The following is an 18405-nucleotide window of genomic DNA, read 5'->3' as shown; positions in this document are numbered from 1 at the left end:
TTGCCAACTCTTTAGCTGAAGATTTGAATTGCTTTGTAGCTTTAAACGGAATGCTAAAATCAAAACACTGACCAGACCACTAATGACTTTAGCATTTTATGCAACATGATTTTACATTATCAGAACACTGCTTTTTTTTTTTTAATGACCTCTGTAAGTTTCATCCAATCGAAAGACAGCTGCGTTAAGAACATCAGAATCATGTTGAACTGTGCAGAGAATGTTTTTTCCATGATGAACTGTCCACATGGCAAGTTAAGCTATAGTTGGTAACATCATCAAGACATACTAATGAAAACTTATCCTGTAGCATGTTGTGAAAAATTAGATGGGCATTTCAGTCACCCATAAAAGGAGCTACTTTCTATCCTCAAGGTTTCATATACTTTACTTTATTTGATTTACACGGTCAATGCATAGTTATTCTTTCTCTCCATCTTTCATTTCATTGCTTTTCCCCTTAAAAACATTTTTCATGTGAATAGATGAACTATATGATAGTCACCTTAACCTTCCATCTTTTTATTTATCTGTATCTGTCAGTTTGCTTATCTGGTATCACACAGTTACTTTTAACTTGCTTCTGTCTCCAGAAACTTGATATACTTTATGAAATTTAATGTGTAATTACATCTATCACACAAATGCGCCTCTTTGAAAGTTAAAGTCTCATAGGGGACTTGTCGTGTCATTATTCATTGTTTTGTTTACAAAATCTTTAAACTTTTATTTGTGAAACTAGATTTTGTTAAATGTTCTTTTTCATAAGTCTTACAGAATTCATTGATAGTGCTGACAGCTTGCAGCCTATATTTTCTTACTTCTCATTGCTCTACTACTTTTTACCATCTATAACCCTCTTGTCACTTCACTTTCATGGCTCACTTCCCATATCTTTTCTTTTCACATGGACAATCCATTCCACAGTGCTGAGAGCCCATCTCTCTCTCTCTCTCTCTCTCTATCTCTATCTCTCTCTCTCTCTCTCTCTCTCTCTCTCTCTCTCTCTCTCTCTCTCTCTCTTCTCTCTCTCTCTCTCTCTCAACCCTTTTGTCATAGTGCTAAACGTAGCCTAACTTTGCATTCACTGCCACTGCAGGTTGTACGGTATATCTTTCATCATTACCACCCTATCCAGATTATCCCACCAGTATTTTATGCATAGCCCAATCCTCTTATTATGTCCCACACAATTTGTGGAATATCATACTTTACTTTTGAGTGTTAGAGTAACAAATCGGAATTGATGTGGCAAAGCAAAGTAAGCACAGTATGATGGGGAATATGAAGCCAGAATATAGGGAGTTTTGATTGTTATGAGAAGGTAATTACAGATTGTCATTATTATTAGTTGCAGTGAAATGAATTTGTTTATTTTGCAGCAGTCTAACAACAGGGATAGGGATATACACCAGTGCAATAGATTTTTTGCATTATAAGCAGTTATTTTATGAAGCATAGACTACCAAATTAAAGTAAGAAGATTTAAAAAAAAATGGTTTGATACTGAATGAAGACCACTGTAAGGGGCTACAGTGTGAATATGGTCAAAGCAATGAACAAGTAATGCTCTTCATTAGATTAAGAGAAATTTAGGCCGTAGAAGAGATATCCTGTGGCTGGGCCATCAAACTATCTTATTTTTATGGTGTAGAGTCCAAGGAACACTGTCATTTTACTATTTTTTATATCTTTATTTTCTTTTGTAATTTGTGTACCTCTGCACAAACTTATGAAATATTAAAGCTGAAGGTTGAGATGAAAACTCAAATAACATTTGTAAGAACATGCATTTTCTTGTGCCAAGTACTGCTCCAGTGCCAGCCACTTGTGCATGCACTTCCTTTAATGATGACATTGCAGAAAGAAAAATGTAAAAATCCATCTATAGGGTGTTTGAATTGAGTCCATGAAGTCAAAGATGCAATTTTGTTGTACAAAAACAAATTCATCTTTATAATTGCTCACTTATTGAGTTGGTTGATATGAATATTTTAGATAATGTTTTATTCAAAAAAGATAAGGATTAGTTATAGAAAATGTTAAGTCTTTGTTTATGTACACATGGGACATGCTATTACAGCTTCTTTCACCTGCACTGATTCCTTTGCAACAGTTTTCATCACCAGCCCCTGAGACGACTTCATATAGCATCTATTTCCTTTTTCCCATAGTTTTTAGGGTATGCACTGTTTAGGCCCCCTTGTGCTGGCTTCACCTCAGATATCACCAAGGAGTGAGAGATGTATTTCAAAAACTCTACCCTTCTGTGTTACATATTATAATACAGTATCAGTTAGTTCAGCATATACTCTCCCTGAGTTACAGGTTGAATTGTTGTCATGGATGTGATTAATCCCATTGTTTTAGTTCATTTGTGTATTTGGAGTAGATACTGGCCATATCTGATTCCCCTTTACCTGCATGATGTCATCAACTATACATCTCCCAACTCCAAGTCACTGCAGATGACCCTTAACACATTTCTTCTTTCCTTTACAGGGTGCACCGTTCTTCCTCCCATGACATTTGGGAGAAAAGTCACCCCAAATAACAGAGCATGGAACTCTTAAGATAGAAATTATTAATTGCTTTGAATCTTTCACTCCACTTGCTTATTAGCAAATAAACTACCCTTTTTGCATGACAGAGGAAACCCTGTGATAAATGTCAGGACTACCTAAATCTCATGACTTGACCTTGAGATACTGGCTTTTTGAGGAGGGACCTAGCAGGGCTTACGCTCATATCATTTGTTCAGAAATCCATCTGGGAATGTTTTACTAATTTAAGAATGAAATGTGAATATATCACAAATAATATCTGATTCTGTAAAAACTCAATGAACATTAAACATAACATCAAAAGTTTTTTATTTATTTTGAAATGATGCTCTCTTTATGTATGTTTGATATCATGTACTGCACATACTGATGAATTTATATTGATTACTGTAGTACATATAAGAAATCTTATTAGATGCATAATTTCACATTACCATAGGAAGGCTCAGATCCAATGCCCAGTTATTTTTGAGTATCACGATTATGATTGATTTTCCATAATTTTGCATGAAGATAACTGTGGCAAGTAAAGGCTTTGGACATTATGGATAATGATTGATTTAATCTCTCTCCTTACAGCTTCAAGCACAATGCATCTTTTGTAACCAGACTACCTACAATACGCCGTCACAGAAATGTTCATTCACCTTCCATCAAAAATAGACATACAGATTCCAATCATACTTTAGAAAACCTAGTAAATTCCAGTAGGTAAGTGATCAGTTTTTGTATTTTTTTTTATAATGGAATGTGTTTTGCTTTTTACCTGCAATCTAAAAGCATTTATGTGAATTTTCCTTTGGGTTGTCAAGATTTATCATATCAGCTACCCACAACAAACACAAAGAAGCACTGCTTTAGAGTTTTAGGCTTATTGATTTTTCTGCTGTTGAGATTTTTGAAACTGTCTGTGCATAAGCAGACAAGGCCCCATTCAAATGGATTGTGAAATAGTGGAAGAACATTGTAAGATCTCATTTAAAAAGACAGACTCCTGTTTTTGCAATATCTTAGGTCCAACTTACTCCACTGGCAGCTGTCAGCCATAATCTTCCCACTGAAAGTCCATAATATTTTTGGTTTTGGTTATGGTGGAGCAAGAAGTTCTTTGATAAATAGGTACCATGTTTTTTAATTAGCTACCACAGTGATTTTAGGAGGGGTAGATGTGGCCATTTGGCTTCTCCTCGTCTTATTGAATGATAGGCTGTTGTGCTGTTTACTCGAAATGGAAATTTCAAAGGGCTATCCCTGGTAACCCAATTAAAGGCTGAGAGACCTTTTGCCCAATGAGGGGTAAAACATTTTACCTCCACATGAGGTGAGTCAATGAAGATTCACCCTCTCAACCATCATAAACAAAAGAGGTCAGCATGTGCTCATTTACAGGAATCTATGATCATACAGATTCTTGCCCAGACTCATGATGTCATAGAATGAAGATGAGATAATTCCAAGCTACCATCATTCCTATTCATTTTGCTTGCTTATATTATGCAGAAGTTATGACTATTACTTAATGTCAGTTTGTGGTGTCCTAATTTTCAATGCTGGCCTTCAGATATGGAAGATTTTTCATATACATGTAATTGCTTTTCCTGCTTTAATGGGTTACTGTCAGGAACCAATAAATAATGGTCTCCTTGGCCACATCTAGTGTTCAGTTGCTCTATATGATATACTGAAACAAAAGTTTCTGATCCCTAGCCATACCCCACTGCTATTTCATGGTTTACCTTCAGTACTTCATATGCCCTGGTTCAGCTCATTGACAGCAAGTCGATCCTTACATATCACATCAATTTGGTTCATTCTATCCATTGTACACCTCTTGCCTTCTTAAATGTTTGGGCCTCAATATCCCCAAATCTCCTTTACCCATCCTTCCATCCCTTTTTAAGTTCCACTTCTGAGGCAAAGATTCTCCTGGTCAACCTTTCTCTGTTCCTTTTCTCCATATGCCCTAGCCATATCAGCCAAATGGAGTTGGACTTTTTAGTCAAACTGCACATACAGTACTTTGAAACCTCTCCTATATTGTTAATCCTTATACTATATGATCAACCTGCCTCACACCACATATCATCAGGCTTTTTATTTCCAGTACATCTACATATTTCTTTTATTTGGCTTTCATGACCTATGTCACATCCATACAACACTCCAAACCACTGAACTTGTAAGAATGCCCATCTTTGCCTTAACAGACCACTCTCCTTTCACATATTCTTTAATTCACTCAAGACCTTATCCCTCTCTTCCGTCCTGTGACTCCTTTCAACCCCCAGGGTTTTATCTGCTCCCATATCCACCCCCAGGTACAGTACCTAAAGCACATCACTTCCTCCAAGTCCTCCCCATGTAAACTTACACTCAGACCATCCTGTCTTATCCCCTGCTGCATTTCATTACTCTCCTTTCATTCATATTCACTTCGAAATTTCTCTCACATACATGCTCCAAAACTCTGCACTAGATTTTGGAGTTTTTTCTTTCCCATGTAAACTTGAAACCATCCTTTCCTATCCCCTCTTATACTTCATTATGTTGATTTTGTTCACATTTACTCTGAACCATCTTCTGTCCCACACACTCCTAGTTTCTGTCTGGAGCATACCACCAGACCTGCATGGTTTTCATTGCTTTTTACTTATAGTGTTTGACAAAAATTGTAATTACTTTGTTATATAGCATTCCGTTGACTGCTGGTGTGCGGTATACACATGCCTTCTCCAGATTCATAAACACCATTCACAAATCCATTTGTTCTTTACAGCAAACACCTGATCCCCACTTTGATCTGTCAATATATTTGACGGCTGTTCCAATTGGAACTCCCTCAAGTGGGTGGCCATGGTAACAGTCTCTCCATAATTAGAGAACTCTAATCCCACTTCTTAATCTTAAGTGCCTCACCCTTAAGAGGCCATTGGCAGAGGGCAAGTCTAGTGCAGTGTTTGCAGACGCTACTGCCTGATGTTCCCAATGACTTCTATCTAATGCTCCTACCTACTACTTCTATCCAATTTTTCTACCTAATGTTTGTATCTAATGCTTCTGCCTAGTTGTTTCTGCCTACTACTTCCATCTACTGCTCCTACTATTTTGTCAAAAAGCAGGGCTAGCGCATAGTGCTCGCCGCACAAGAATCTAGTGTTCCGAAGAATGAGCTGCATGGTTTAAGTGTTGTCGAGTATTACAGTGTTACAATGACAAGGAGAGATTTTATGTTTGTGGACAGAATGCCAGTTGTCCTCATGTCAGTGAGGTGGACAGAAGACTGCTGCTTGAGTCAAAGGAGTGCAGTTTGACAACCACTAAAATACTGGCTCATTAAGCAGATTTCACTAACTCTCCTGATATCCTGGCAGGTAGTACATGTTGTACCTCTCTATGCCGGTGCTCTGTGGTTGGGCAACTCCCATGGTCTGGCATGTTTTGAATCATCCACCATTAAGTATTAGTTTGGGGATCCGCCATTAGAGTGGCGCTGTTAGCAGCACAAAGTCCCCAAACTCTGTTTAATCTGCAGCCAAGCTAACTAATAGTCCAATTGATTTCTTATATTCAGCTGTATTTTAGCCCCTCAGGATGTGCAGAAGATAGTGCTTGTGCTAATAAGCATGAATCATTACCTAAGCTTGAAAAAGTGAAGTTACTGAGAAAATTAGGTAAAGGAACTTTTGAGAAGACTTTGTGAGAGTTCTATGAGATTGAATTGTCAACTGTGTATGAGTCGATTTCTGTTTTCCAACATTATCTGTGGTCTGACAATGGCCAGGTCCCAAGGTTACTGGATTAAAGAGGTACAACCTATACTGGTAATATACCTCCCTGGTTGTTGGCTGCATACCAGTTACTACCTACCGATCCACTCTTCTTCTACCACTAATGAAACCACACTGCTCCTCCCCAACCTGATGGTCTGTACATGCCTTCACCTTGTCACTCGCCCTCCCATACAGCTTACCAGGTATACTCAACAAACTTATACTTCTGCAATTTGAACACTCACTTTTATTGTACAATGTCTATATACATGCATTCTGCTAATCCTCAGGAACTTCACCATAATCCATACAGACATTGAATATCTATGCCAACCTATCAACAATAGTCACCCCTTTCTTGCTAAATTCATCTGCAGTACCATCGACCCCTGCTGCCTTGCTAGATTTCATCTTTCTCAAGGCATTCACCACCTCTTTCTCTCTTCACCAAAACACACTCCATGACTCGCACTTCTTATACCACCCCAACCAAAACACCCTACATCTGCCACTATTTTCATCAAACACATGCAACAATCCTTCTGAATAACCACTCCATCTCCTCCTCGCTTCATCATTACTTTTTATCATTTCCCCTTTGCCCTCTTCACTGATGTTCCCATTTGATCTCCTGTCTTTTACTTTATTTACCTCCTTCCAAAACATCATTTGATTCTCCATAAAATTTACTGTTACATTATCACCCTAACTCTCATTTGCCCTTTTTTTTTCTACCCATTCTCTTTCTCTTGACCTCCTGCTGTTTTTTGTTACACATCTCCCTGTCATGTGCACTCCTTTCCTATAAGTACTGCCTCTCGTTTTGCATTCACTAGCCACTTCTCCATCCCACCCATCACTATCTTATCTAATCTGCCCACCTTCCACCTTTTGCATACCACATGCATTTCTTGCATATGCCATCCCTACTTCCCTAGATACCTCTTATTCCTCGACCACTTCCTTAGCTTCATTTACTCTCATCTTTTGCCATTCTGCACTCATCTTTCCTGATATTTCTTTACACAGGTCTTCTTTCCAAGTTCATTCACTCTCTCCACTCTTCTTCCCAATATTGTTTCCTCTTTTTTGAAAACATCGACAAATCTTCACCCTCGTCTCCACAAGAGAGTGATGAAACATACCACCATCTGGCACTCTCAACACAGTTACATCTGAAAGTCTCTCTTTTATATACCTGTGAGTTGATATGTACAGGTACACCACCAATTTTTCAGCACTCTTTGTTCCAAAGCCTTGCCAGATTAACCATTTTGCCGGATCAATCGTGGTCACGTAATACTAATTCATCAACACGCCTCTAACCCCCTAATTATACATCTTCCATGTGTTTAAAGTATATCATGGACTGCTAGAAATTTAGATTAAACAAATATTAAATGTTTGAGCACCCTAAGATGGTAAGTCTGTCCTTGAATTGTTTGAATCCTGTGGGGTCTTCTTCGTCTTCTGTTGTTAGTGTTTTTCTAGGTGTGCATTGCCAGAATAATGCAGTTTCATCTGCATTATACACCTGAGGTGATCGTCAGCTACAAGTTGTGCAAATTCGTCCACATACTCGGCAGCTCCTTCCTGGTTTGCAGACTGCTTTTCTCTGCACACTTTATTCATGGAAATTCCATGACACTTATCGAATCTTTGAAGCCATCCTTCACTATAGTCATGCTCTTGTTGTATTTAAGGGTCCATTATCATGGTACCTTACAAGTCCACTCCATCACTCAGATGCTGTCAAAATTATTCCATCATCACTTGATCATGCTCAGTACTCTTACCATCTTTCTTAGTTTTTCTAATCGTCATTTGCTTCTTGGAATTGCTGTCTGCAGAGGATTTCAGTGTTTTCTCCCTTTGCTTCTTTATATGATAAACAGTTGATGAACCAATACTGTAGATGTCACACAGCTTACGCACTGAAACACCACAGTCCATTTTTTCAACAGTTCTACTTTATCTTGGATCGATATGGACTGGTGTTTACATTTGACACCACGCCTGACACTCTCATATGTCGTAGAAGCCATAGCTAGGGTTAAATTTAAGCAAAATAAGCTAAGAATCTCACAGAATTGCGGTATCACCACCAACAAGTGCAGTGTAAAGAATGTGAATAAGTGTGCCCTACACGTAACGCCATCTGTGGCCACCCAGTAAACTAGTCTGGTGGCCGCGGTAATTTCAAGTTCCCTCACGTAATTTTGTCCAGACTAAAGGAGGTGCTGACCCATCAGTTGCCCGAAATTCAGTGGTGTACCTGTATTCTGATAATGCCGATTGACCATTTCTCTTACTCACATACATATACTTGTTTATATCCCTCTTTTTAAACCAGGTATTCCCAATCACCAGTTTTTTAGCACATGACACCACAATCTCTTCACCATTTCCATTCATAACACTAAATACCCCATATTGATTACCTTTGCATTTAAGTTGCCCATCACTGATACCCAGTCTCATACATGAAAGCTGCTGACACACTCCCAGCTTTTTCCAAAACTCTTGCCCCTCTTGCTCTTTCTTCTCATGGCCAGTTGCATGAGCACTAATAATCACCAATCTATTGCCATCCACTTTTAGGTTTATCCGCATCATTCTAGAATGTCCTTTCTCACTTTCTTTCATACACTCACAACTCTTGCTTCAGGAGTAATGCTTTGCCTTCCTTAGCTCTTGTCCTGTCACCAACCCTTGACCATCAACCCAAGGCATTTCCAAGCAATTCTTCCCATTTACCCTAAGTGTTCTTTCGCTGTTTACCAAATCATTCTCCCTAACCTTCTCACTTTGCACACCACCTCGACCAAAACACCCTATATCTGCCACTCTATCATCAAACACATTCAGCAAACCTTCAAAATACTCACTCCATGAGGGTGAAAAGCATGCAAGGAATAGAGTGAATTGGAACAATGTGGTATGCCGGGGTCGACTTGCTGTCATTAGATTTAACCAGGGCATGTGAAGTGTCTGGGGTAAATCATGGAAAGTTTTGTGGGGCCCGAATTCGGAAAGGGAGCTGTGGTTTCGGCGCATTATACACGACAGCTAGAGACTGAGTGTGAACGAATGTGGCCTTTGTTGTCTTTTCCTAGCGCTACCTCGTGCACTTATGGGGGGAGGGGGTTGTCATTTCATGTGTGGCAGGGTGGCGATAGGAATGAATAAGGGCAAACAGTATGCCCTTGCGCTACCTCGCTAACGCGGGAGACAATAAAATATATCTATATATATATATATATATATTATATATATAGGGTAAAGGGGAAGAGTGGTTTGGGAATGTCTTGGGAGTAAAGTCAGGGGTTAGTGAGAGGACAAGAGCAAGGGAAGGACTAGCAGTACTCCTGAAACAGGAGTTGTGGGAGTATGTGATAGAATGAAAGAAAGTAAATTCTCGATTAATATGGGTAAAACTGAAAGTTGATGGAGAGAGATGGGTGATTATTGGTGCATATGCACCTGGGCATGAGAAGAAAGATCATGAGAGGCAAGTGTTTTGGGAGCAGCTGAATGAGTGTGTTAGTGGTTTTGATGCATGAGACTGGGTTATAGTGATGGGTGATTTGAATGCAAAGGTGAGTAATGTGGCAGTTGAGGGAATAATTGGTATACATGGGGTGTTCAGTATTGTAAATGGAAATGGTGAAGAGCTTGTAGATTTATGTGCTGAAAAAGGACTGGTGATTGGGAATACCTGGTTTAAAAAGCGAGATATACATAAATATACGTATGTAAGTAGGAGAGATGGCCAGAGAGCATTATTGGATTATGTGTTAATTGACAGGTGTGCGAAAGAGAGACTCTTGGATGTTAATGTGCTGAGAGGTGCAACTGGAGGGATGTCTGATCATTATCTTGTGGAGGCTAAGGTGAAGATTTGTATGGGTTTTCAGAAAAGAAGAGTGAATGTTGGGGTGAAGAGGGTGGTGAGAGTAAGTGAGCTTGGGAAGGAGACTTGTGTGAGGAAGTACCAGGAGAGACTGAGTACAGAATGGAAAAAGGTGAGAACAATGGAAGTAAGGGGAGTGGGGGAGGAATGGGATGTATTTAGGGAATCAGTGATGGATTGCGCAAAAGATGCTTGTGGCATGAGAAGAGTGGGAGGTGGGTTGATTAAAAAGGGTAGTGAGTGGTGGGATGAAGAAGTAAGATTATTGGTGAAAGAGAAGAGAGAGGCATTTGGACAATTTTTGCAGGGAAAAAATGCAGTTGAGTGGGAGATGTATAAAAGAAAGAGACAGGAGGTCAAGAGAAAGGTGCAAGAGGTGAAAAAGAGGGCAAATGAGAGTTGGGGTGAGAGAGTATCATTAAATTTTAGGGAGAATAAAAAGATGTTCTGGAAGGAGGTAAATAAAGTGCGTAAGACAAGGGAGCAAATGGGAACTTCAGTGAAGGGCGCAAATGGGGAGGTGATAACAAGTAGTGGTGATGTGAGAAAGAGATGGAGTGAGTATTTTGAAGGTTTGTTGAATGTGTTTGATGATAGAGTGGCAAATGTAGGGTGTTTTGGTCGAGGTGGTGTGCAAAGTGAGAGGGTTAGGGAAAATGATTTGGTAAACAGAGAAGAGGTAGTAAAAGCTTTGCGGAAGATGAAAGCCGGCAAGGCAGCAGGTTTGGATGGTATTGCAGTGGAATTTATTAAAAAAGGGGGTGACTGTATTATTGACTGGTTGGTAAGGTTATTTAATGTATGTATGAATCACGGTGAGGTGCCTGAGGATTGGCGGAATGCGTGCATAGTGCCATTGTACAAAGGCAAAGGGGATAAGAGTGAGTGCTCAAATTTCAGAGGTATAAGTTTGTTGAGTATTCCTGGTAAATTGTATGGGAAGGTATTGATTGAGAGGGTGAAGGCATATACAGAGCATCAGATTGGGGAAGAGCAGTGTGGTTTCAGAAGTGGTAGAGGATGTGTGGATCAAGTGTTTGCTTTGAAGAATGTATGTGAGAAATACTAAGAAAAGCAAATGGATTTGTATGTAGCATTTATGGATCTGGAGAAGGCATATGATAGAGTTGATAGAGATGCTCTGTGGAAGGTATTAAGAATATATGGTGTGGGAGGCAAGTTGTTAGAAGCAGTGAAAAGTTTTTATCGAGGATGTAAGGCATGTGTACGTGTAGGAAGAGAGGAAAGTGATTGGTTCTCAGTGAATGTAGGTTTGCGGCAGGGGTGTGTGATGTCTCCATGGTTGTTTAATTTGTTTATGGATGGGGTTGTTAGGGAGGTGAATGCAAGAGTTTTGGAAAGAGGGGCAAGTATGAAGTCTGTTGTGGATGAGAGAGCTTGGGAAGTGAGTCAGTTGTTGTTCGCTGATGATACAGCGCTGGTGGCTGATTCATGTAAGAAACTGCAGAAGCTGGTGACAGAGTTTGGTAAAGTGTGTGAAAGAAGAAAGTTAAGAGTAAATGTGAATAAGAGCAAGGTTATTAGGTACAGTAGGGTTGAGGGTCAAGTCAATTGGGAGGTAAGTTTGAATGGAGAAAAACTGGGGGAAGTAAAGTGTTTTAGATATCTGTGAGTGGATCTGGCAGCGGATGGAACCATGGAAGCGGAAGTGGATCATAGGGTGGGGGAGGGGGCGAAAATTCTGGGAGCCTTGAAGAATGTGTGGAAGTCAAGAACATTATCTCGGATATCTCGGAAAGCAAAAATGGGTATGTTTGAAGGAATAGTGGTTCCAACAATTTTGTATGGTTGCGAGGCATGGGCTATGGATAGAGTTGTGCGCAGGAGGGTGGATGTGCTGGAAATGAGATGTTTGAGGACAATGTGTGGTGTGAGGTGGTTTGATCGAGTAAGTAACGTAAGGGTAAGAGAGATGTGTGGAAATAAAAAGAGCGTGGTTGAGAGAGCAGAAGAGGGTGTTTTGAAATGGTTTGGGCACATGGAGAGAATGAGTGAGGAAAGATTGACCAAGAGGATATATGTGTCGGAGGTGGAGGGAACGAGGAGAAGAGGGAGACCAAATTGGAGGTGGAAAGATGGAGTGAAAAAGATTTTGTGTGATCGGGGCCTGAACATGCAGGAGGGTGAAAGGAGGGCAAGGAATAGAGTGAATTGGAGCGATGTGGTATACCGGGGTTGACGTGCTGTCAGTGGATTGAATCGGGGCATGTGAAGAGTCTGGGGTAAACCATGGAAAGCTGTGTAGGTATGTATATTTGCGTGTGTGGACGTATGTATATACATGTGTATGGGGGTGGGTTGGGCCATTTCTTTCGTCTGTTTCCTTGCGCTACCTCGCAAACGCGGGAGACAGCAACAAAGCAAAAAAAAAATATATATATATATATATATATATATATATATATATATATATATATATATATATATATATATATATATATTTTTTTTTTTTATACTTTCTTGCTGTCTCCCGCGTTTGCGAGGTAGCGCAAGGAAACAGACGAAAGAAATGGCCCAACCCCCCCCATACACACGTATATACATACGTCCACACACGCAAATATACATTCCTACACAGCTTTCCATGGCTTACCCCAGACGCTTCACATGCCTTGATTCAATCCACTGACAGCACGTCAATCCCGGTATACCACATCGCTCCAATTCACTCTATTCCTTGCCCTCCTTTCACCCTCCTGCATGTTCAGGCCCCGATCACACAAAATCTTTTTCACTCCATCTTTCCACCTCCAATTTGGTCTCCCTCTTCTCCTTGCCCCCTCCACCTCCGACACATATATCCTCTTGGTCAATCTTTCCTCACTCATCCTCTCCATGTGCCCAAACCACTTCAAAACACCCTCTTCTGCTCTCTTAACCACGCTCTTTTTATTTCCACACATCTCTCTTACCCTTACGTTGCTCACTCGATCAAACCACCTCACACCACACATTGTCCTCAAACATCTCATTTCCAGCACATCCACCCTCCTGCGCACAACTCTATCCATAGCCCACGCCTCGCAACCATACAACATTGTTGGAACCACTATTCCTTCAAACATACCCATTTTTTGCTTTTGGAGATAATGTTCTCGACTTCCACACATTCTTCAAGGCTCCCAGAATTTTCGCCCCCTCCCCCACCCTATGATCCACTTCCGCTTCCATGGTTCCATCCGCTGCCAGATCCACTCACAGATATCTAAAACACTTTACTTCCTCCAGTTTTTCTCCATTCAAACTTACCTCCCAATTGACTTGACCCTCAACCCTACTGTACCTAATAACCTTGCTCTTATTCACATTTACTCTTAACTTTCTTCTTTCACACACTTTACCAAACTCAGTCACCAGCTTCTGCAGTTTCTCACATGAATCAGCCACCAGCGCTGTATCATCAGCGAACAACAACTGACTCACTTCCCAAGCTCTCTCATCCACAACAGACTTCATACTTGCCCCTCTTTCCAAAACTCTTGCATTCACCTCCCTAACAACCCCATCCATAAACAAATTAAACAACCATGGAGACATCACACACCCCTGCCGCAAACCTACATTCACTGAGAACCAATCACTTTCCTCTCTTCCTACACGTACACATGCCTTACATCCTCGATAAAAACTTTTCACTGCTTCTAACAACTTGCCTCCCACACCATATATTCTTAATACCTTCCACAGAGCATCTCTATCAACTCTATCATATGCCTTCTCCAGATCCATAAATGCTACATACAAATCCATTTGCTTTTCTAAGTATTTCTCACATACATTCTTCTAAGCAAATACCTGATCCACACATCCTCTACCACTTCTGAAACCACACTGCTCTTCCCCAATCTGATGGTCTGTACATGCCTTCACCCTCTCAATCAATACCATCCCATATAATTTACCAGGAATACTCATCAAACTTATACCTCTGTAATTTGAGCACTCACTCTTATCCCCTTTGCCTTTGTACAATGGCACTATGCACGCATTCCGCCAATCCTCAGGCACCTCACCATGAGACATACATACATTAAATAACCTTACCAACCAGTCACCCCCTTTTTTAATAAATTCCACTGCAATACCATCCAAACCTGCTGCCTTGCCGGCTTTCATCTTCCGCAAAGCTTTTACTACCTCTTCTCTGTTTACCAAATGATTTTCCCTAACCCTCTCACTTTGCACACCACCTCGACCAACACACCCTATATCTGCCACTCTATCATCAAACACATTCAACAAACCTTCAAAATACTCACTCCATCTCCTTCTCACATCACCACTACTTGTTATCACCTCCCCATTTGCGCCCTTCACTGAAGTTCCCATTTGCTCCCTTGTCTCACGCACTTTATTTACCTCCTTCCAGAACATCTTTTTATTCTCCCTAAAATTTAATGATACTCTCTCACCCCAACTCTCATTTGCCCTCTTTTTCACCTGGGGATAGGGGAGAAAGAATACTTCCCACGTATTCCCTGCGTGTCGTAGAAGGCGGCTAAAGGGGAAGGGAGCGGGGCGCTGGAAATCCTCCCCTCTTGTTTTTTTTTTTTCAATTTTCCAAAAGAAGGAACAGAGAAGGGGGCCAGGTGAGGATATTTCCTCAAAGGCCCAGTCCTCTGTCCTTAACGCTACCTTGCTATTGCGGGAAATGGCAAATAGTGTGAAAGAAAAAGATATATATATATATATATAAATATATATATATATATATATATATATATATATATATATATATATATATATATATATATATATATATATATAGGTATTAAGAATATATGGTGTGGGAGGAAAGTTGTTAGAAGCAGTGAAAAGTTTTTATCGAGGATGTAAGGCATGTGTACGTGTAGGAAGAGAGGAAAGTGATTGGTTCTCAGTGAATGTAGGTTTGCGGCAGGGGTGTGTGATGTCTCCATGGTTGTTTAATTTGTTTATGGATGGGGTTGTTAGGGAGGTAAATGCAAGAGTTTTGGAAAGAGGGGCAAGTATGAAGTCTTTTGGGGATGAGAGAGCTTGGGAAGTGAGTCAGTTGTTGTTCGCTGATGATACAGCGCTGGTGGCTGATTCATGTGAGAAACTGCAGAAGCTGGTGACTGAGTTTGGTAAAGTGTGTGGAAGAAGAAAGTTAAGAGTAAATGTGAATAAGAGCAAGGTTATTAGGTACAGTAGGGTTGAGGGTCAAGTCAATTGGGAGGTGAGTTTGAATGGAGAAAAACTGGAGGAAGTGAAGTGTTTTAGATATCTGGGAGTGGATCTGGCAGCGGATGGAACCATGGAAGCGGAAGTGGATCATAGGGTGGGGGAGGGGGCGAAAATTCTGGGGGCCTTGAAGAATGTGTGGAAGTCGAGAACATTATCTCGGAAAGCAAAAATGGGTATGTTTGAAGGAATAGTGGTTCCAACAATGTTGTATGGTTGCGAGGCGTGGGCTATGGATAGAGTTGTGCACAGGAGGATGGATGTGCTGGAAATGAGATGTTTGAGGACAATGTGTGGTGTGAGGTGGTTTGATCGAGTGAGTAACGTAAGGGTAAGAGAGATGTGTGGAAATAAAAAGAGCGTGGTTGAGAGAGCAGAAGAGGGTGTTTTGAAGTGGTTTGGGCACATGGAGAGAATGAGTGAGGAAAGATTGACCAAGAGGATATATGTGTCGGAGGTGGAGGGAACGAGGAGAAGAGGGAGACCAAATTGGAGGTGGAAAGATGGAGTGAAAAAGATTTTGTGTGATCGGGGCCTGAACATGCAGGAGGGTGAAAGGAGGGCAAGGAATAGAGTGAATTGGAGCGATGTGGTATACCAGGGTTGACGTGCTGTCAGTGGATTGAATCAAGGCATGTGAAGCGTCTGGGGTAAACCATGGAAAGTTGTGTAGGTATGTATATTTGCGTGTGTGGACGTATGTATATACATGTGTATGGGGGGGGTTGGGCCATTTCTTTCGTCTGTTTCCTTGCGCTACCTCGCAAACGCGGGAGACAGCGACAAAGTATAAAAAAAAAAAACATATAAATACATAAATATATACATATATACACGCGTACATATTCATACTTGCTGCCTTTTTCCATTCCCGTCGCCACCCCACCACTCTTGAAACAGAACCCCCCTACCCCCGCGCATGCATGAAGTAGCGCTAGGAAAAGACAATAAAAGGCCACATTCGTTCACACTCAGTCTCTAGCTGTCCTGTGTAATGCACTTAAACTACAGATCCCTTTTTACATCCAGGCCCCACAAAACTTTCCATGGTTTACCCCTGACTTTTCACATGCCCTGGTTCAATCCATTGAAAGCACATTCACTCCAGTATACCACATCATTCCAATTCACTCCATTCCTTGCATGCCTTTCACCCTCCTGTATGTTCAGGCCCCAATCTCTCAAAATCTTTTTCCCTCCATCCTTCCACCTCCAGTTTGGTCTCCCACTTCTTGTTCCCTCCACCTCCGACACATATATTCCCTGTCAATCTTTCCTCACTCATTCTCTTCATGTGACCAAACCATTTCAATACGCCCTCTTCTGTTATTTCAACTGCACAATTTTTTGTTACCACTCATCTCTCTTACCCTTTCAATACTTACCCAGTCAAATCACCTCACACCACATACTGTCCTCAAACATCTCATTTCCAACACATTCACCTTCCTCCGCACAACCCTATCTATAGCACATGCCTCGCAACCATATAATATTGTTGGAACCACTATTCCTTCAAACATACCCACTTTTGCTTTCTGAGATAATGTTTTCGCCTTCCACACATTTTTTCAACGCTCCCAGAACTTTCGCCCCCTCCTCCACCCTGTGACTCGCCCTGTGTGAAACACCCTGTGTTTAAATCAGGAGGTTGACTCTTCTATCACAACAAGGGATGTCTACTAAGTATATGATGTAAGGATTATGCTTCTACCATTGCTTTCATAAGGAACCTCTCTTTAGATAGGATAAGTGAAAGAGTACTTGAGCATTCATTAGATATGTTCACCCTTTCTTTATATGGGTTTGGTTTGCCGTTATTTAGAGATGATAGTTTGGAATAGTAGTTACTTGTCATTAATTTTTTTTTCAAGTCTATCTTGATTTTCTGCTGTATGTCAGTATGATTTCAGATATTCATGGGGTTCTGTATGTAGGTAGCAAGTGTAGGTTTTGATACATGAAAAACCATTTCTTTGCCAGTTGGAGAACCATATGAACATCCAGTGACTTTCATAACCCATCCTTTCCCTCTCTACATTTGGAAAAAACCAGCGTTTGATTCCTCACCATAACAGACTTAAGGTGCAGATGCCAGTAGCTGCTCACTAGATGAGCATGGGTAGTAGCTTGGTAACACTTCATCCTGTATAGTTGTCTAGTCCTGTGAATGAGTAAGTCCTGGTTTCATAGGTGTTATGGTGGTCAAAATGCTGATTTTCTATGGATATACTTCATTTTGATGGGCAAAATAATTTTAACCCCTCAGCAAACAAATACTCGCTTAGATGTTCATGTGGCTCTCACACTGGTATTGACCATTGCTTAATCCGTTAGTTCAATCAGCTTTTGAAAACTTTGATAAAGAGTGTAGTTCTTAATCATTTCACATTTTAATGCTTTTCTGAGTGTCTGGCAAATGTACGTGGTTAACAACAGAATTATTCAGCATGGTCAGCAGAAGCAGACAGTAATGCAGAATTTTAACGTTAATGGGTAATTTTTTTCAGTAATATATCATTAGCTTTTATCTCTGGGATAGGGGATTAAGAATACTTCCCACGCATTCCTCACGTGTCGTAGAAGGCGACTAAAGGGGACGGGAGCGGGGGGCCAGAAACCCTCCCCTCCTTGTATTTTAACTTTCTAAAAGGGGAAACAGAAGAAGGAGTCACGCGAGGAGTGCTCATCCTCCTCGAAGGCTCAGATTGGGGTGTCTAAATGTGTGTGGATGTAACCAAGATGAGAAAAAAGGAGAGATAGGTAGTATGTTTGAGGAAAGGAACCTGGATGTTTTGGCTCTGAGTGAAACGAAGCTAAAGGGTAAAGGGGAAGAGTGGTTTGGGAATGTCTTGGGAGTAAAGTCAGGGGTTAGTGACAGGACAAGAGCAAGGGAAGGAGTAGCACTACTCCTGAATCAGGAGTTGTGGGAGTA

At 40.7% G+C, this 18405-nt stretch overlaps 1 protein-coding gene across 1 annotated transcript in view; it reads left to right on the top strand.

The window, feature by feature from the left end:
- Positions 1 to 18405, top strand: part of LOC139749182 (potassium voltage-gated channel subfamily KQT member 1-like) — a 953229-nt gene that overhangs the window by 633932 nt on the left and 300892 nt on the right. Inside the window, 1 exon segment of the mRNA XM_071662846.1 lies at positions 3144 to 3275. Within this exon segment, the coding sequence (XP_071518947.1) occupies positions 3144 to 3275 (132 nt within the window).

The sequence above is a fragment of the Panulirus ornatus genome, chromosome 6 (genome assembly GCF_036320965.1).
Source record: "Panulirus ornatus isolate Po-2019 chromosome 6, ASM3632096v1, whole genome shotgun sequence".
NCBI classification, from domain to species: Eukaryota; Metazoa; Arthropoda; class Malacostraca; order Decapoda; family Palinuridae; genus Panulirus; species Panulirus ornatus.
The sequence above is the reverse complement of the archived record's forward strand: the minus strand, read 5'-3'. Positions and strand labels throughout refer to the sequence as shown.